This window comes from Diceros bicornis, chromosome 18 (genome assembly GCF_020826845.1).
Source record: "Diceros bicornis minor isolate mBicDic1 chromosome 18, mDicBic1.mat.cur, whole genome shotgun sequence".
Lineage (NCBI taxonomy): Eukaryota > Metazoa > Chordata > Mammalia > Perissodactyla > Rhinocerotidae > Diceros > Diceros bicornis.
The window spans coordinates 29,774,322-29,794,079 of NC_080757.1; the positions used below are offsets into that span (position 1 = coordinate 29,774,322).

A 19,758-nucleotide genomic window follows, 5' to 3' on the forward strand; every position below is an offset into this window, starting at 1 on the left:
CCTTGGCTGGTTCCCCACCCCCCACCTTTGGAGCTCTGCCTGGGCCCATCGGCAGGCAGTGCCTGAGCCAGCGGAAAGTGCTCCAGAAAATTTATGAGCAGCAGCTGGGATGACAATAACTGCTGACTGGAAAAGGCCCCCTCTCTGGGGGCTGATGGATGGTGGGCTGGCCCGAGGGGTATCCTTGCCACGGAGAAATATCTCCTGTCAGATAAATGGCCCGGACTCCGGCCCCCGGAGCACCTGGCAGGCATCCATCACCCACACTGAGTTAAGCCAGGAGGCTGCAGAGCCGAAAACTTTAGCACCTTTAGAGCCAGAAGCGCAACCTCATTGTGGCTGGTGGAGCTGGGGGGAGAGAGGCTGGGGGAGGCCAGAAGCACGGCTGGGGTTACTCTCCCTGGAGACTCAGGCTCAGCCTTTCCAGAGCATGCCTGGCCCGCCGCCTGGCCCCTTGGCGTTTCCTCATTCTGCACCAGGAGCCTCTGATGAACGTCTGGTTCTTGCAGCCCAAGGAGGCGGCACTGAGAAACAGGAGCCGCCGAGGGGGGGTGCTTCCTGGGGCGGCCTCGGAGGCCTGATTTCCTTGAGTCTGGGGGGCCGACTGCTACAGGCCACAGATGTAGGGAACCCCAAGCAGCTTCCTTCTGGAAACAATTCCTACCGAGCTCTCCCCTCCAACTCACTCAGACCAACCTCAGTGGGGACGGGCCAGGCCAGCTACTGAGGGAGGAGAGGCTCAGCCTCCAGTAGTTGACCTCAGGCCCCAGCCTAGAACCCTGTCCCTCCCAGCTGTCCCATGCCAGGCCCCGGAGGTTCGCCAGTGAACAGGAGTGGAGCTTATCTTGAGTTCTCTTTTTTTTCTTCTTGTGGAAATTTGGGGTAAACAGAGCAGTGGCCTGCAAAGCAGCTACATTCTTCTTTTTCTGCAAAAGCATCTGTTTAAATACTTTCCTCCTCAAAGGAAAGAACGTTAGTGCATTCCAGGGCGGGAGGCCTCCTTAGGTCAGGCTGGCTGTGTGTACACAGAGTGTGGCAGTGTGTGTGTGTGTGTATGTATGCGCACGCATGCAAGAGCCTGTGTGCCCTCATTTGTGTGCTCACTCCCCCGCCTGCCCACCTGCCATAGTGTCCCTGCAAGACTCCGGGTACCTGGGCGTGGCTGGGCCCAGGGCAGAGATGTGCCAGTGCAGCCCGGCCCATCCCAGGCTTGCAGAGGCAGAAGCAGAAGCAGGTTAGCAATGACTTCTGCAAACTCACTTGGAGTTAAAACATGGGGCCTGGGGACTTTGGGGCCGACTGACAGCCTCTGAGCCCTTCCCATGTTCTTTGGTCTTGGAGGAGGTGGAAACAGAGCTGGGGAGGAGAGGAGAGGGGAGCAGGAGGCTAAGATGTAGGCTGGTTGGGGTGTGTGTGACCTCGGATCTCCTGGTTGATGGCTGCCTTCTGCCCTAGACTCCTCTGTGGTCCTCTGAGGAAGGGTCCAGGTCAGTCTGTGTAGCAGGAACCCCAGCCTTTGCCCAGCCTTGGCCTCTTCCTGCCCCTCCTTCTGGCTTCTGGATGAAGAGAGGAGTCTAGGAGGGAGCACAGGCATCCTGGGCATTCCCCTGCCACTGTCCGCCCTGAGGATCCAATCTGGGTGTGCAGGCCTCCTGCCTGAAGGAGGGACCCTTGCTGCGAGACCATGTCCAAGTTGAAGACTCAATTCTAAAAACAGTGTGTGGCTTTTGCCGTGTCACTTAGTCAGCCTGGGCCTCAGTTTCCTCATCTGTAAAATGGGGGTAACGATCCATATCCTCTCTTGCCAAGTTGTTTGAGGTTAAGGTGAAATAATCCATGTGAAAGTACTTTGAGAGAGGGTGTGAATGATGTTCAAGTTATTTATCAGAAATAACACGTGTGCAGAAGAGTACACGCATCACAAGTGTGCAGCTCAGTGAAGTTTCACCAGCACCCAGGTCAAGAAACAGCATCAACAGAGCCTAGAGACCCCTTGTGCCCCCCTCAGCATCCCCGTCCCCGCAGAGGTCACACGGCTCCGACTTCCATCGCTATGCTTTGTTTTGCTTGTTTTGGAACCTCACTTGGATGGATAATGCTGCTCCAAACATTCTTTTAGGGACATGTGCTTTCATGTCTGTTGCGTGTGTTGGAATCATAGGGTCAGAGGTAGCCGTGCATTTAGCTTTAGCATACAAAGCCAAGACCGTTTTTGCACAGTGGTGGTTGTATCAATTTACACTCCCAGCAGCAGCGCAGAGTTCCCGCACCACCACACCTCCTTGTCCACGCTTGATTTTGTCTGAATGTTACTGAAATTATGGAAAGATTGTTAATATTTCTTTCTTTATTGTCTCTGCTATAGATCTTGGAAAGGACTTTGGAACCTGATAGCTCCGATGAAGAGCCCCCACCTGTGTACTCCCCGCCGGCCTACCACATGCACATGTTTGACAGGCCTTACCCGCTGGCCCCCCCGACACCACCTCCCCGGTGAGAATCCACCCCCTCTCAGAGCACAGGGCAGTGGGGAAGGGGATCCGGGCTTGGGTTGAGTACAAACACAGTGGGAAACCTGGCTGGACCCCTCAGTATATTATTACACCGAGAAGGCTTCCGTTGCAGCAAGAGACATTTTAGCTAGATACCAAGGAGAACTTTCAAAATGTAAGGATTGCAAGAGTAAATTGCACACAATTCCCACTCTAGGCTAGGTGCTGAACACCTAACAGGACACAATTCAAGAAGGCCCAGCCTCTGCTTTCTGGGAGCTTATGTTAAGGGAGATGCAGAGTGGGAATGACGAACTCATGGAATGTGTACTGACGCTTCCCCTCCCGAGCCCATGGCAGACAGTGCTAACTGACTACTGTGCTCTTTCCTGCTGACTCGAGACAACCTCAGACTCCTCCTCAACACAGCACTCCCAAACAGTCATCAGTAACTGATGGAATGGATATCTATTTGCCATCCCTGGTCTAGGGATGCTGTGGGGATTTTTAAGCAATGAGAGCAAGTCTCTTTTTCTGGAATAGTTGGATAACTGGAGGAAGGGGAATACACTGCTAGGTCCCTGGAGACTTCTTCCAGGTGAAGGACTCTGTAATTTGGAAGTTTAAAATGAAGCTGGTTGCCAGCCGGATCCCATGGGTCTCCGAGGGGCTAGTTTTTCTGTCCTCCCTGTTTGTGGTGGGGCTGAGGAGCCCGGGTGCCTCTTTGTCCTCGAGCCACTGTTCCTTAGAATGTCTCAGGCCGGGGGTGGTGAGGGGTGGGGGAAATGGTGGGACAGGGGACTTGTTCCAGTGGATCCTCCCTTCTGGGGATCTTGGGAGCCCCAGAGAGGAGCAGTGGAGAATGCTGTTATCACCCAGGGGTGGGTAATAATAACAGCTACCATTTACAAAGCACCTTCCAATGCCAGAAACGTATGAGGGTCTGCATCTACACCATCACATCCCGATCATCTAATGACTTGTGAGGGAGGCACTGTGATCATCCCCACTTTACAGATGAGGAAACTGAACCTCAGAAAGGTCTCATATCTTCTCCAAGACTACAGAGCTGGGATTTATACCCAGGTCATTGTGACTCCAAAGCCAGTGCTCTTCACTGCTGTGTCCTGTCGCCTCCTTAAGAAGAAAAGTCTCTACTTGCAGCTCAGGGAGCTGATGGAGGCCTAGAAAGTTATGGGGGGAAGTGGGGGAGGAGCAGAACTGGGGTCCTTCCTTTATCACAAGTGGCACCAGGAGGCTGTAATGGTAATAGTGGGGGCAGGGAGTTATTGGGTGAGTCTCGGGGAGGCCTTGGCAGGACTTGCAGCTGGGATGGGTCACAGAGCCCAGGGCTAAATGATTTTCCTTTGACCGTTTTTTTAATATCCCAAGATATTTTTGTAAAAACCTCAATTTCTTTTAGGCAGAGTAGTTCTGCCTATTTTTCAGGAGGGAAAACTGAGGCCGTAAGAGACAGAATCTCAGTGTAAACCTGGCGTGGGTATGCTGGCCACATCCTCCCTCCCCTCTTCTGGCTGGGTGTTCAGCTGCTGTGGATGGGGGAGGGCTGAGGGCGAGGGCAGTGCAGCCCAGTGATGGCAGCCCCGGTTGGGGGCAAGGTGGCCTCAGTCCTAGACCCAGGCTCAGGAGGCCTCGTTCACACCCTGTGTCTTTGGACGAGTTATGGCCCTTGCCTGAGGTTCAGGCGCCTGACCCAGAAAGGAAGGCTTTGCTGGGCTGGGGGTCGATGCAGGGAAGAGAACTGGAGTTGTGAGTCAGTCTCTCCCTACCCCCTTCCTTCAGCTGCCTAACTTCTGATTCTTTAGGTGCCTTTGCTGTGTGGCCTTTGGCTCACTACTAAATGTCTTTGAGCTTCGTTTGCCTCATCTGTGAAATGGGAATACTAATCCCTGCCTCAGCACTGTTGGGAGGACTGAATGAGATGTTGTGTGTGGAGCACTTAGCATGGTGCCAGGTATGGCCCAGACCTACCATCAGTGGTTTACTGCTCTGTCCCACCCCCTGGCTGCTTGGCTGGCCCCGGAGGTCAGCTCTAACATCGAACATTGAGACCAGTGGTGGTGAGGCTTCCCTCAGAGGCCAGTGTTCAGAAGAGGCAGGGCCAGCCTCTGAGCACGTGCCCCTTTGCCCCAGGATGGCCCTGCTAGGCCCAGATCCACCGCAGGCCACTTCCAGGGCCTCTGTCAGTCTCTCCATCCAGGACATTATTTCCAGCATTTATTAAGTTACCTGCAATATGCAGGTGCTGAACCATGTGTGTGATGCAAAGATGAATACAAAGACCTTGTACTCATTGGGTTGAATACCAAGGAGCCTCCAAGGAGATCAGAGTCTGGGAGGCATAGACACTGGGAAGGCAGCCTAGAGGAACTGATGTCCAAGCTGTGACCCAGTGAAGCAGGAGGGTGTTCCAGGTAAAGGAAACAGCACGTGCAAAGGCCTAGACGCAGGAAAGAGAGGACCATCTGGGGAACTCCAGGAAGTATGGAATGGCTGGGTGAGGCTAGAGAGGCGAGTAGATCACGAGCGGCCTTGTGGGTCCTCCAAGGAGTTTCACCTTATGCTGCAGCCAGCGGGGTTAAGCTGGAGAGTGACGTGACCAGGTTAGTGTTTTAGAATCTCCTCTGGCTACTGGGGAAGATCAGATTTGAGTGGGAGCTTGAGGGAGAAATGTCCTGGTACCTTCTGCCACCTCCAGTCACTGGGGTGCCTGTGAGACTGCAGACGGGCAGAGTTTGGGAGCTTGCCCTGCTGGGACACAGAGAGGCAGAGTGATCCCAGGGGAGCGTGCCTGGAGTACCAGGGTCCCTGGGCCCAGGTTTTGCCTGGACGATCTGTGTGCCCTGAGACAGGGCCTGACCCCATTTGGACCTCAGTGTCCAGTCTTTACCAAAAACCCTGCCTGGAAGGTTTGTCTCTGAAATCCTTCTGGGGTCTGATGTTCCATGGGTAAACCTGGGGGTCTGATGGGGCATGAAGTTCCAGTTTTGGGATCCAGGGGCAGAGGCTCTGGGCAGGGAGAACCTCCCCAGCCTTCTCTCTCCTTACCCTTCCCCAGCCCGTCCTTCCCTCTATCTCCTGAATGAAAGACTCTCTCTGAAACCCAGAGGCACCCCTCCACATGGGCCACCTGCTGTTTTTCCGTTGAAATTACAGCTTTGGAAGTTTTTTATTTGCCTCTCAGCTCATTTCTGACATTCCTTTCCAACCACAATGGAGTTGCCTGGGCCGCCTGGGCTCAGGGCCCCCCTGGCTCTCGCAGCTGCGGGCTGACCTCATCCTGGCCTCCGCCTGGTGCCAGGGGGAGGGGCTGGAAGTGGGGCTGGGCCTGTCCCTCCTCCAGGACCACGAGCCCAGCAGCAAGGGGATCTTGGCTGAGGACAGGCCTTCCCATCCTTGTCCCACTCCCCACCTGGGTTCTCAGTAACGGCTGGAAGAGTGCAAATGCAATACCGGGGCTCTCCCCGCAAAGATTTCCTGGGTGGCTCTGGGTGTGGTTAAGCTGGAGTGCAGCGCCCAGGTCCCGGATGAAGACCCTGAAACCTGAGGAAGGGTGGTGACCCTGGAGAGGATTTCTCTGTGCTGGTCTGCAAGTCCCGGAGAGATGGGATATCCTCTCCCCTGCCCCTCAGCCCCTTGGAGAAAAATGCAGCCTCCAGCAGTGACAGAAGGCAGCAGTGTGATGTAGAGAGAAATCTGCCTAGCAATCAGAGTCCCGGGTTGTGATGCAAGCTCTTCTGGGCCCATTCCCTCATCGGTGCAGCGAGAGGGTGGACGAGGCGTGCCGGGTTTCCCTTGGCTCCAGCCTGTGTGTGCTGCGCTCCCACCATGCACTTAGCAGCTTGTTAGCCCGTCTGCTGCCACCCCCGCCCCTCCCCCTCGCCTCCGCCAGGCCACCCGCCCAAAATAGAAAAGGAAAGGAAGTTATTTCTATCGTCTGCGGCAGCCCGGAAAAGCTCCCCTCCAGTGAGGGGGCGGGCGGGATTCCTGGAGCTGGAGACCAAATCAAAGCCAGGCCCGAGAGCCAGCGAGCGTGGCCCCCACCGCCCCCGGCCCTCGGCTGCCTTCTGTGTGTGTCATTTCCCTGATTCAGCAGAACACGTGTCCTGCGGTTGCCACGCTGCAGGCTACCCAGGAGCTGCGGGGAGCTCCTAGCCGGGCCCCAGGCTGCCCTCAGGCCCGGGAAGGCAGGGCGGCAGCCTAGGGGCCAGGTAGGGTGCGCGCCACCGCCTCTCTTCCTCTCCGCCTCGCCGTTGGCGGAGGCCTCGCCGTTGGCCTCTGCCGCGACAGACTCCTGCAAGGCACCCTGCCTGGGAAGGGCAGCGCTTGAGCGCCCCTTGGAACAGAACCCTCCCACCCCCGCACATCAGAGTGTCTTTTCAGAATGCCGTCAGGACAGCCCCATGAGGGGCTGCCCCCAACTTTGGCAGAGAGGCAGCAGTTTCTAGATGAGGAAACTGAGCCCCAGAGGGGAGTAGGATCTCCCCCAGGACCACCCTGCTGGCTGGTGGCTGAGCCAGAACTGGAGCCTGGATCTGCTCTATTCTCTCCAGAGGTCCTGGCGTCCCCATGGCCCCCCACCCCAGCAACCAGCATTCGGGCAGGCTGGGCTGTTGGTCACTTATGTGACTATTAATTTGGAGCACACCTGTTACTCAGCAGCCGTGAGCTCACTGTGGTGGGTGCTGGGATATAAGGACGAAAGGGTATGACCCCTGCTGTCTTTAGAGGACATTCATGAACATCGACATGTAAATCCAGAGAGCCCAATGTGAGCGCCATGAGCACCATGAACAGAGAGGGCTCTAGGTCTCGAGACCTTGAGGGCACTGAGTGATTGGAGAGTGGTGACCATCTGGTGCAGCAGGAGCCCAGGCCCGGGGCCAGAGGCTGGGGGTTAGCCAGGCCTGATTGAGAAGATGAGTTAGAGCCTGGGCCTTTGTCCTGGAGACAGTGGAGGCCATGGGAACCTTCAGAGCAGAGCAGCATTCTGAGCAGGATCTTGGTGTGATGGGCAGGGACACCTGTGTTTGGGCCTGACTGTTCCCTCTTCATTGTCACCTCTCAACCCCCAGCATCGACGTGCTGGGCTCTGGACCCACTTTGAGCCAGAGGCGCTATCGGAACTGGAACCCACCACTGCTGGGCAACCTCCCCGATGACTTTCTCCGCATCCTGCCCCAGCAGCTGGATAGCATACAGGTAACGGGGAATGCCCCCACCCGCTGGTGCAGCATCTGCTTGCCCACATGGTTTGTGTCAGCCAGTTTCACTTCCTGATGGTTAAGCTCAGGCTGAGCTATTTCTGTTGCCCTGGGTTTGTAGAGAAAGAATACTGAGCCAAAAGGCCCATTCTGTCTGAGTCTGGAGGTTTCCTGTTCCACCCAGGGGAGGTGACAGTCCTGAAGGACTCTCTGGCTGCAACCATCACCCTAGGCTGGAGGGAGGTGGGCATGGGGCCAGCCAACGGCAAAAGGCCAGAGCACCTTCCTTCCCTGCCTTGGTAAAGGGCCAGTGGCAGCTTCTCTCCAGATGCTGGCCTGTCCCAAGGGGCCCCTGTGGTGGGGGGCGGGGGGGTCTCACCCTGAGACAGCTGGTACAGTTTTGAGTTTGGGAATCCATGGGTTAGCTGTTGAGCAGTTTGCAGATCACTTTTCAGCACTGTTCAGGTTGTAGGTGAAGTGATAGCGTGGTCCCAGGGGCGGGAAAAAAAGTTTTTAAACCTTTGCTGCTTCCCCAGCTGAGAGGCCTCTGGCCTGTTCAGTTGGATTTTGGCTGATGACCAGCTCCTGCTAGGAGGGGCAGGCCCCGGGGTGCGGCTGGAGGATCCTGGGAAGGGACATGTACACCCAGGTGTGCATGGATGTTTGTGACACGTGCCCTTGTGGGTAGCCATTCAACTGCTTGTTCCCCTCCTCAGGGTAACCCCGGGGGCTCCAAGCCCGTGAGCAGAGAGGGAGGCCTGCCCCCCACGCCCGGGCCCGGGCCCGGTGACCAGGAGAGCCGCTGGAAGCAGTACCTGGAGGATGAGAGGATCGCGCTCTTCCTGCAGAATGAGGAGTTCATGAAGGAGCTGCAACGTAACCGCGACTTCCTCCTCGCCCTGGAGAGAGGTGGTGCACCGGGTGGGGGTGTTGCGGCCACTTCTTGTGGCTGAAGAAGGGAGCTTGTGTTGGCTTTAGCCTTGGGGCTCAGCTTAGAAGGGACACTGAGCTTCTCCTGTTGAGACACGGCCCCCACCAAGTTATCCTGGTGGGAACCCCAGAATTCCGCCAACGGGGACCCGAGTCACCAGCCACCCCTTCTACTTACCCTGGGACTCAGAGGAGGAGGGGCATGTCCCCTTAGGCTCTCTCCTTCCCCCTGCACATCACGTCTGCTCTGTGCCAGGCACTGGCCTCGGTATGATGTGTCTGGAGCTCCAGGAACAGAGTGACTGCATCCGGGGGTTCAAGCAGACATTGGAGCAGGGGCTCTTGAGTTTTTTGGGACTAGAGACCCTGCTATCCAGCCTGGCTGCCTTTCCCCTTCAAGGTGGGAGTGTGTTCGGGGTGGGGTACAGCGAGAGAGCTGTGGGGGGGTCTGTCTTGTGAGGGTCACAGTGTGAGTGTGTATATTTGTGTGTGTGTGTGACTGACAGCGTGTGGTGGGGGAGGAGCGAGGTATGCCCAGAGAAGTCTGGCCCCAGCTCTGCAGCTAAGGTGCTGGGGGTCTTGGGGCCTTTCCTTTTATTTTATGTTATTTTTGTGAGGAAGATTAGCCCTGAGCTAAGATCTGATGCCAATCCTCCTCTTTTGGCTGAGGAAGACTGGCCCTGGGCTAACATCCGCACCCATCTTCCTCTACTTTATATGGGACACCGCCACAGAATGGCTTGACAAGTGGTGCGTCGGTGCGCGCCCGGGGTCTGAAGCTGCGAACCCTCAGGCTGCTGAAGCAGAGCACGTGCATTTAACTGCTATGCCACCCAACCGGCCCCAGGGCCTTTCCTTTTAAATGAAGGGCTGGACTCTAGGATCTCTCAGGGTCCTTCTAACTCGGACATTCCGACATTTCAGGGCTGATCAGAGCACTAGTTTCTAGGACATCGCTGGTTCTTTGAAGGCCGGTAGATGTGTGTGCAAAAATTTTGTGTGTGCTCGTGTGCGATTCTAGGGGTTTGACCTCCAACACCCTCCTGTGTCTCAGCCCAGGAGCTAACTTCCCTGCCTGGAATGTGATCCTTTTCCAGATCGATTGAAATATGAGTCCCAGAAATCCAAATCCAGCAGCGCGGCTGTGGGCAACGACTTGAGCTTTCCGTCTCCTGCTCCAGGTAACCGTGCCTTCCTGGGAGAGAGGCCAGGAGGGCGTCGGGGGCCCACACCCGGCTGTGCTCTGCATATTTGGAGTTTGGGGGTAGGGTGAGGAAATAGGCTGGAGAGGAGGTTCTGCCCTCATCCCCCACTCACCCCAGAGTGAGATGGCCTCTCCACTTGGCAGCCCTGGGTTCTTACTAACTCAGCCACTGCTGGAGCCCACAGCTGGGACTGGCTAAGAGGCTGCTGACTCCTCAGAGGTGACTGGAGCCTGGGCAAGAAGAGGCCACATCACACCACATAGTGTCCCATGGGTTGGGAGGGACTGGGAGACTTACGAGGCTTGGTCTCTGCCCTGGGGAGCTTAGGGTCTTGTGGGGAATGCAGGAGCTACGTCCAAGAAACGGGTAGAGCAAACCAGCAAAGCTGAGGACATGCTTGTTGATGATGGCAAGCACAGGCGAGGAGAAGGGCAGGACCAGTCTGGGAAGGGTTCATGCATTCATTCATTTAGTAGCTGGGGAATGTCTGCCATGGGCCAGGCCCTGCCCTAGTGTTGGAGGAACAGAATTTTGAGCTTCATGTACAAGATGGTGAGAAGCAAGAATTGCCGCAGGACAGGGCAAGGGGTGGACAGCAGGCTATTCGGATGCACAGATGAGAGTGGAGCTGCAGCTGGGAACGTGGGGCCGAGGCCCAGAAGGCCCCAGTTTCACACTCACCATCTGGACTCTGCCTACACGTGTGCATAGTGGCCCCTAGTCAGCCAGCGCCCTCCACACACACACGCACAGGCCGCGTGTGTGAGAAAGAAGCAGCCCAAAACAGCCCTTAGATGTCTCAGTGGAGTAGGGGTGGGGGAACAGAAGGATGAGTTGCTCAGCTGATCCCAGCTCAAAGAGAGAAAATCCCGTGGAACTGATTCATAAGCAGTGGGCTGGGAGCCTAGGCCCCACCAGATGTGCGTCTGGGGTTTTAATGACAGCCTCTTGTCCTTGATCCTGAATTAACTGTAGACACCAGGGCTGCTGAGATGGATCAGCATGACTCACAGGGGACTTAGCAGGCAAGGTGACTCGGGATTAGCCGAGTTGCAGGGTGGAGAGCAGGGGCTTTAGAAGAGCGGAGAGAGACCCAAGTGGGTGCCAAGTGAGCGGGGAGACTGGGTGGCCAACGGGGTTCTGACTGGGGGACCAGCCCCATTCTCATTCCTACTCATTGTCTAACAAGGCAGAAACTTTTTGTCTCGGGGGAGTAGTGGAGGGGGCTGACCCTGGAAGGAAGGAGACAGAATCACCACGGGCAAGTGTCTGCTCTGCGCCCGCACTTTCCTTCCGTCTCCTCAGTAACTTTCACACCGTGTCGGGAGGCAGGCAGGCCAGCCTCATGCTGGTGAATGTTTAACAGCAGGTCGGGGTGCAGGGGAAGTCCCAGTGCTCAGTGTCTGGTGACTTCCGTGGCATAAATTCTCCCTCCACGGCTGATTTCAAGCCACCAACATGACTTCATGGAACGGGGAGTTGGTCAGAGAAGCAGACAGTTGGGAGCCCGTGTGAGCTGTTCTCCGCACACACAGCGGACCATAGGACCATAAGCGAGGCTCGGGTGGGGAGAGAAAATGCCCCTCGAACTCCAAGCATCCTCCTTGCTTTAAGCTCCCTCCTGGTCAGGGAAGAAGCCTGCTCTTTGCTTCCTCCCTCAGATCGAAGGGTAGGGCTGAACCTCTGAGGCCTTGGGCAGCCACCTCCCTCTCTAGCTGGCCCTCAGAGGTGTCTCCCCCTTCCAGGAACTGGTGATGCCAACCCCGCTGTGTCTGAAGATGCCTTATTCAGGGACAAGTTGAAACACATGGGAAAATGTGAGTCCAGCCCATGTCCCCCTCCCCAACTCCTCTAAGACAGGCCCTGTGGCCTCATGGGAGGGAGGGAGCCGAATTTTTAATGCAGCTGACTCTTGGTGAACCGAAGTGACATTTTAATCGCAGGCTGGCTCCCTCGGCCTTCCTGCCTCACTTCCCTCTGCAGCTGAGTCTGGATACAAATTAAGTTTTAAATCCTCTTGAGCCAGCTGTCTGCAGAAAAATAATGTGCTGGCCCCATCCCCACATTTTAGCGTTCTCTATGGCTTGAGGGGGCTTGGCCAGGCCTGACCGAGCAGGGAGGCCTTCGTTAAGCCCACTTTCTGCGGGGGGAGGCCTGCAGGGTCCGGGACCTCGTTCCACAAAGTCCTGCCAGCCGGGATGGGACTTCCCATCCCCCTCCCCTCCCCACAGACACACAACCATGTGTGAATGAGGCTGCCATCCTTTCAGGCTCCATTTCAGGGAAAATCTCAGACTAGTCTTGGAAATCCCAGAACGAACTCTGGAGGTAGCGAGGGGAGGGACGAGGCGGCGGGAAAGAAAGCCAGGATGCGTCATTGTCTGTTGTAGCTGGATAGGAATACCCGGATCTCTGGCTGCTGGCCGTGGTCCCTGGTCCGGCTCTCCGTGGCCTGTGCTGCCCCTGCAGGCCGACCCAGGATGGCAGTCTCACTCCCCCGGGGCAGCAGCCTGGCCCGCGTCCCCGATTCCTGCCACTTCCCCTGCTCCCTCGATTCCCATGCCAGGCTGCCAACCTGCCCCTACCCTGGGGGGTGTCTTCCCCGGCCTCTCCTGGTGCTCTGGCTGCTGGCTCACAGGTCTCTGTGCCCCCAGCCACCCGGAGGAAGCTGTTTGAACTGGCCAGGGCCTTCTCCGAGAAGACCAAGATGAGGAAGTCAAAGAGGAAACACTTGTCAAAGCATCAGTCGTATCCTTTCCAGCCTGGCACTGGGTGGGGTGGTGGGTACTAAGGGCACCAAGACCCTGGGCTGGGCTCCCTGAGGCTGCACCCTCCCCTAGGAGCGGGACTGGGCTCTGTGGCCCTCCCCTCTCCTCCGTGAGCCCCGCTGCCAGCCTGCCGCCCCATCTCTTGGTGCCAATCTCGCCCACCACGACCAGGCCTGGGGAGCAGGCCACCGTCTCCCGTCTTCCTTCTGTAGGCTCAGAAGTTGTCCTACAGCTTTACTTTTTGTCTGGAGTAAACTGCATCTTGGGAGAAAACTTGGCTCTCCCATCAAAATCAGCAAGCCTTTCCCTAATTTCTCTAGTTGGATTGGTCCACAGATCTTTCCACCTCCTCATTTCAAGCATCTTGGCCCTGCCTTCTCACTTTCAGCTCCTCGAGTAAAAATAAGGTTTTCCACATTTTTATGCAGACTCCCATCCATGCTTGTCAAATAGGCCCCGGGATATTCGAAGCTGAACAGCCAAAGGAGAACAGGGAGAAAGTCACTTCTCTGTCCCCAGGATGGGAGTGGGGTGAGAGAGTGGGGCCTGGCTACTCAGCTGACCCCAAGAAAAAGCCTGGGGGAGGCACTGGGGAGGCTGGGGGATAAGGCTGGTATGCTGGAAGCCTCCTGAGCTTGGAGCAGGTGATGGAGGGCTAGGGGTGGGGAGTGGGAAGACTATGGCAGTGCCCACCCATCCCTGGACAGTTTTCCTGAATGGCCGGGCAGGCTGGGGGCTGCAGTGTCAACAGCCAATCTCCTGGACGACGTGGAGGGCCACACTTGTGGTAAGGCGGGGGAGTGGGAAGCTTGAGCTCTACGCTGCCTGTGATGGGTGCCGTCCATGAGGAGGGTCCTAGGTGTTTCATAGGTGGACCCAACTTGTTGGGGAGGGAGCACCTAATCTGGGGGACACATCAAGGGTTGGTGGGCAGGTGACCTAAAGAAATGGGTCCTCCCACTTGGTCCATATTGCCTCTCCCTTCCTTCCACGCCTGACAGTGGCCCCCAGCTGCACCTCCACTAGATCTCTACATGGAGCACAAAGTGCCAGGTGCTGTTTCTGGGGAATATTCTCTGGGATGTGAGGGGGCAGACAGGCCTACCCACATGGAGGGGCCTCACCTTGAGAACCAGGCGCTGGGCAGGTTCAGTCCCTCGGCCCAGAGGCCTGTCAGTGTTCATCCAGTCCCTCCCCAAGGCCACATGGGCCAGAAGAGGCTGCCTTGGGCCCTAGCAGGCCCACAGCCAAACCCCCATCCTCAAGCCTCAGAGGAGGGGCCCTTTTGTGGTCAGGAGACATCCAGAAACAAGGGCTAGAAGGGCTTTGGAGGTCATCTGGATAGTCCAACTTCCCCATCCCATTTTATAAATGAGGAAACTGAGGGAAGAACTTGTCCAAAGTCTCAGAGCCCAGTGATGGAGCCGGGCCAGCACCCAGGTGTCCTGTCCCCCCACTGTGCCCTGCTGCTTCTCACAGACGCACCAGTCACCCCCAGGGCTCATCATGTGCCCCAGCAAACAGAGGGGGTGGAGAGAGTTGGGTCAGCTCTCTTGCCCAGCCTGGAGGACATGCGGGAGTGAGGCCCTGAGGGTGGAGGATGAGGCGGCTTCTCTCTGCTTTTCAGATGAAGACTTCCGGGGAAGGCGACAGCAGGCGCCCAAGGTGGAGGAAGCCCTAAGAGAAGGACAGTAAAAGGTAAAGGCTGGAGCCACAGCTGGTTAGGGACTGCCCGAGGGTGGGCCTGCCATGCCCAACACCCCAGGAGTCTTCCCAGGGGTCCAGTAGTGTAGGGCTCAGGCAACTGGATAGTGCAGGCCCTGGGTTTCTTCCTTCGTGGTTGTGGCAGGGGACATGGGCTTCTGCATGGGAACTAGGCTTTTACATTTCTTTTACTTGATTATTTATTCATTTGACAAAAGATAATCACACTTGCCTATGCCAGATGCTGGGAATAGGGGGAAAAAAGTCCGCTTTGACCTTGAATAGTTTACAGCCCAGTTGAGAAGACAGTCCAGGACACACACAGCACACTAAGAGAACAGTTTAAGACAAACGGAGATGGCTTCACCCTGGCTGTGCACACACAACTCGCCCATTGCCCGCTTGGGTTGGGTGGTGCAGGATCTGCCACAGCCAGAGGAGGAACCGCCCCTCTCTCGTGGCAGCTCTGTTTCTGGCTGGAGCCCTGGGCCCCCATGCTGCTTTCCTCCTCTTCCCGTGCATCCTGGGGGAGAAAAAGGCAATGTCAGTACCTCCTCCAGGACTCAGTCCCACCTGTCCCTCTTCCAGCCCCTCCCCCCATCAGGAAGCTGCCTGCCTGCCCTCCCCCCAGCTGCTGTCCTGATCCCAGTGGTCAGCATCTACAAGGCTTTCTTGAGCTGAGGTGTGGCAGGTACGGCCCCGTTTCAGACAACGGAGAAATATTTGCTACCCTCAGGATAGTTGTAGTGGAGGTGAGCTAACCCAGGGTGCTGAGCACACAGCCAGGAACAATACAAGCGCCCTGTCCCCTCAGCCTGGGTGCTGGCCAGCACATCACCTCTGGTTGGCTCCCCACTGCATCCTCCACCAGGCACTTCCAGACCCCTTCTGTTCTCTCAGGCGTTTTTCTCCCGAGGAGCTACACCCACGCTTCTCACTTCTCCGGGATGCTCAAATAAAGCCAGCCGGGGAAAGGCTCCCATTCCCACTCAGTGTGGCTGCCATCTCCTTCCCACTGGTCCCCAAGGAAAATGTGTCTGGTCCAAGGCCACCCTTGGCTCGTCATTTATTTCTCTCCTGAGTCTCCCAGCTTTTCCTTTTCCAGCTCCTTCCTCAAATCTGCATCCTCCTCCTTCCCATCTTAAAAACCAAGTGTCGTCGATATTTTCCTTCCACATCCAACTTGGGAAAAAGGGGCCTCTTCCTTCACCCACTGCAGGCTGGCAGCCCCACTCACCACCCCCAGATTGGCTCAAGAAGGGCACCTGCCAGAGCCAGGGCCTTTGACTGGCCTGCATCCTCTGGTGCTCTCTCCTGCACGCCACACCCATCGTCTTCTCTGAAACTGCCCTCCCTTGGCTCCTTGCGGCCCCAGGAATCCTGCGCCTTCCTTCTCTCTCTTTTTTCTCCTGTGCTTTCCGGCTCCCGACACGCCTCGAACTCCCCCAATCCCAGCTCTCCCGGCAGCTCTGCCCTGACCCTCTCTGAAGTCTTCTCACTCCCCACTCTCTCTAGCAGCGCCAGTACCCTCTTTTACAGCGTCGGCAATACTTCTGTGCAGTTGGCTCCAAAATGTGAATCGTCATCTCAGTCAGTCCCCCAAGTCTGCTCCGTGTCCCCAGCTGCACCCATGATTGTCTTTCTGGCCGTGGACGTCAACTCACTGAAAGCAGACAGTCCTCCTGACTCCCCCATTTCATTTCTCTTCCTTTTTCCTTCCATCACCGCCCTGGGAGACTCATCGCCTGGCTAACAGCCACCAGTCTCTTCACTGTCCCTACTCTGTTCAGCTCATCACCAAACGCCTTAGTTCCATTTCTCCCTTGCTCTCTGAATGGGCCTTGTGAGTAAAGGCTTATGACCTCCTCAACTTGGTGTGGGGGACCCACCAAATTCTGACCCCAGTTTACTTTTCTGCCCCTACAGATGCCCTTGGTCCAGCTCATCTGAGCTACTACTGTATCAGAATGGACCCCGCAGTGCCCCACCCCTCACCCCTTCCCATACAGCTGCTTCCACCTGGAATTCCAGCCTCCCCACTCCATCTCTAGCTGCCAGAGTCCCTACTGTTCTGCAAGTTGGAACATTTCTAGGAGCTTGGATTGGGGGGAGGTGACCCCAGGCAGAGTGCCAAGGCTGATGTAGAGTCCTTGGAGGAAGGAAAGGGCTCCTTTCTTTGGTAGCTTCTGCCTGAAATCCTCTCTCCAGGAACCAGTGATGAGGAAGGACCACAGGGCTCCATTGAAAAAGACTTCTATCCCTTTTCCCTACCAGATGCCAGCAGTTCCTCCACGCCAGAGATGATCCAACCCGGTGGAGGCAGCCGGAGAGCAAACCCGGCCCCCGGCTGAAGAGCCCAGCTGCAGCAGGACAGGTGGTGCTTGAGTCCCGAGGCCCAGTGATTCTCGGGCCACAGTCCAGCCCAGCCACTGCCACTGCCACTTTCCATGGGACTTGGAACTTCGGAGTTGCGTGCTGTGATTGGATGAAGGACCTGGGGGTGGCAGCCATCTATAGCCCCTTTTGTAGCCAGGCTGTTCTATGGGCAAAGAGGGGAAATGCAGGATCCAACCCCCCTTCTTAAAAAAAAAAAAATCCCAGAAAACAGGCAAAAATTGGAGTGCCCGAAAGGGCAGGATGACCCTACCAGAGGCTCTTTGGCCTGAAGGTGGAGCCCCTGCCCTCCCCCATCTCTCCTGCTGAGCCACAGACACTGCCTGATCCCCTACCCTTACCCCAGCACCCTTCTGGGCACCTTGGGCCCTTTATTCCCATGGCCTCCTGCATCTCAGCCTTTCCCAGGGCTCCTAACCCTGAGCACAACCCCTGCACAGAGCTCTTGGTGGGAGAGCCCTGGGCAGTCACTTGGGCCCCCTCTGAGGAGTGATGGGCCACTGCAGAGAGGTATCTGCTGACTGCTCTGCCTGGGCCCCTTGGGCTGCCTCTGTTAGGGGCTGGCTAGGGCCCACAGCAGGGATGGGGAGGGTGGCCACCCCGGAGCTGGCCGACTCTGGCTAGGCAGAGGTAGTCTTTACTTCGGCAGAAGACAAAAGCCAGTTCTGGATGGGACCTTACAGTTACGCAACAGTGAGGGCTCACAGGGGCTCTGACCCCCCCCCCCAGCTGGACTAGAAGTTCTTCTGTAGCTAAGGGTGGGCAGCAGCAGGTTCTGAAGTGACCCTTGAGAAGGTGCAGGACTGAGGAGCAGGTGGGAGGCCTGGGGCAGAAGGGCTTGCTGGGTGCCCCTGGCCAAGAGTAAGAAGGTGAAAGATCTGAGGAGAAAAACTCGGTTCTACGAACCTTACCCTACACCAACCACTGCCAACGGGAGGGAGGCTGCCCTAGTCTCTCTGGCCCCGCCCACGAGACCGGAACGCGCTGATCTCCTCTCCGGAGAACCGGGAAGCCTAGGCAGGCACGAGGCTTCAGGGCCCCCGGAGCGTGCAACCAGCCCAGCCCGACCTCCTGGGGTTGGGAGTGGGAGCCAAGCCTTGGCGGCGCCCCCGTGGCCGCAAGTCACCCCGAGATAATGAGGGCGCAGCGGGCGCCTAGGGCCAGCGGCGGAGGCCAGACCGCGATCGCGCCTCGTTCCGCCCGCCCGGCTGGGTGCCGGATGAGGGCCCCGGGCCGACTCGGGCGGCCCAGCTGCCCCTGGCTCGGGAGAGGCGGGCGGGGCCGGGACGCGCCGCCGCCGCCGCGCGTGACCAAGTTTGGAAGCGCGCGCAGGGCCGGGGGCGCTGGCGCGGGGCCAGCCCTGCAGAGGCGGGGGCGCTGCCCTCCGCTGCTCCCCCTTGCCAGGCTGTGGCCCCCGACGAGCCCCCTGGCCGCCAGCCCGAGCTCCAGACGGGTCTGACCCCGAGGGGCCTCTGGGCTGCGGCCCTGACCCCTCCCCGCGCCAGGCCCGGGCGCATGGCGGGGAAGCCCCAGCCCGACGTCTGTGTGTGTTGCTTTGTTAGTTTTTTTTTTTTTTTTCCTCCTATGTGTGGGTTTTTTCTTGGAGCTGTTTCATAGGAATTCCTGTAATAAAGACTTGGTGTTCTCTTGGTGCTCTGATGTGGCCGGCGGCGTGGGCTGGACCTCCCTCTTCTCTTCTCCCCTGCCCTGGGCAGGGTTTGGCCCCGGGAGCCCCGCCTCACACCCGAGGGCCACCTGCCTCGCCCGCCCGGTTAACCCGCAGCGTCTGTAAGGCCCCAAGGGCTCTGCCCTCTCCGCAGTGCACCCACGAGGTGACACCTGCCGCCCGCGCCGCCACCTCGCCGACCTGCTGGCTTTGCTGTCGCCTTCCTGTTTGCCTTGGGAACGTAAACCGCTTGCTGATAGGAAAAGGAAACACCAACGGGAAAGCCAGGCTGTTGCGAAATCTCCAGCCGGTCGCCTCCCTAAATAAACAGACCGCTTCTGGAGTAACGGCCGCGCTGAAGGCTGCACGGATGTGCAAGCTCAGGCTTCAGAGGGCCCGCCAAGATCTTCCAGTTCAAATACCTCTGGCTTTCCCCTACTCCTTAGCTCAGCGGGACCACCTCCCACGCCAGGGAACTCACTGCTGAAAGGGGAAGCTGGTGCCGTTTCCAGACAGGGCGGTTCTCAAGGTTAAAACGTTCTAATTTGTGTTGAGCCCCAAGGCCTCCTTGTGGCTTCCACCCACACATCTTGTTTCTGGGCTCTGGGTCACCCAGGACAAGGCCACCGCTCTTCTCCCTGATGCCGTGTTTGAGCTTAGTGCCCCCACTCTCCTTCAGGACAAACAACGCAGGTCCCTCCTGCTCTCGCTACAAGAAGCTCCCCCTCCGCACCACGATCTGGCCCCACCCCCAGTTAGACGGAGGTAGGCTTGTAAATCGGCATACCTGGGACAGCTGGTGATGCTCCAGACGTGCTGTTTGGACCTGGGCAAACCAAGATTATCCTCTAACCCCGCTCTGCGCATTCATTACTGATAGCTGTGTACCAGTGTAATCTGTGGAGCATAGCACCAGCCCCTGGGACCTTGTTAGAAGTGCCAATTCTCAGCCCCACCCCAGACCTACAGAGTCAGAAACTCTGGGAGTGCAGCCCAGCAATCTGTGATTCTGATGTACACTGAAGTTTGGGAGCCACAGTACCAGGCCAATGCCTAGTACTGACTGCACAGTAGAATTATCTGAGTAGCTTAAAAAAATTCCTGACGCTCAGGACCCCAGACCAATTAAATCAACAACCATAGGTTGGTTTCTTTGAAAGCTCCCCAGGTAATTCAAGTGTGCAATCAAGTTTGCAGGCCAGTGCACTAAGCAGTCTGTTAGGTGTTTCAAATTCGCCCAATTAATCTTGCCCAATAATGGCCTTTTACAGATGATGAAATGACTATTCAGAAAGATTAAGTGACTTATCCAAGATCACAGAGTTAGCAAGGTGTGAAGCCAGAAAACAGGGCTCCGAAACCTGTGTTCCACCC

At 57.1% G+C, this 19,758-nt stretch overlaps 1 protein-coding gene across 1 annotated transcript in view; it reads left to right on the top strand.

Moving 5' to 3' along the window:
* The window catches only part of CUEDC1 (CUE domain containing 1), a 77,036-nt gene extending 58,666 nt beyond the window's left edge, over positions 1–18,370 (top strand). The window contains exons 3-11 of the mRNA XM_058560588.1: positions 2,366–2,493; positions 7,589–7,715; positions 8,434–8,626; positions 9,745–9,828; positions 11,598–11,669; positions 12,507–12,600; positions 13,349–13,407; positions 14,248–14,318; positions 16,599–18,370. Coding sequence (XP_058416571.1) covers positions 2,366–2,493; positions 7,589–7,715; positions 8,434–8,626; positions 9,745–9,828; positions 11,598–11,669; positions 12,507–12,600; positions 13,349–13,407; positions 14,248–14,315 — 825 coding nt within the window. The 3' untranslated portion in view covers positions 14,316–14,318; positions 16,599–18,370. The remainder of the gene's footprint in view (positions 1–2,365; positions 2,494–7,588; positions 7,716–8,433; positions 8,627–9,744; positions 9,829–11,597; positions 11,670–12,506; positions 12,601–13,348; positions 13,408–14,247; positions 14,319–16,598) is intronic.
* Positions 18,371–19,758: the final 1,388 nt, after the last annotated feature.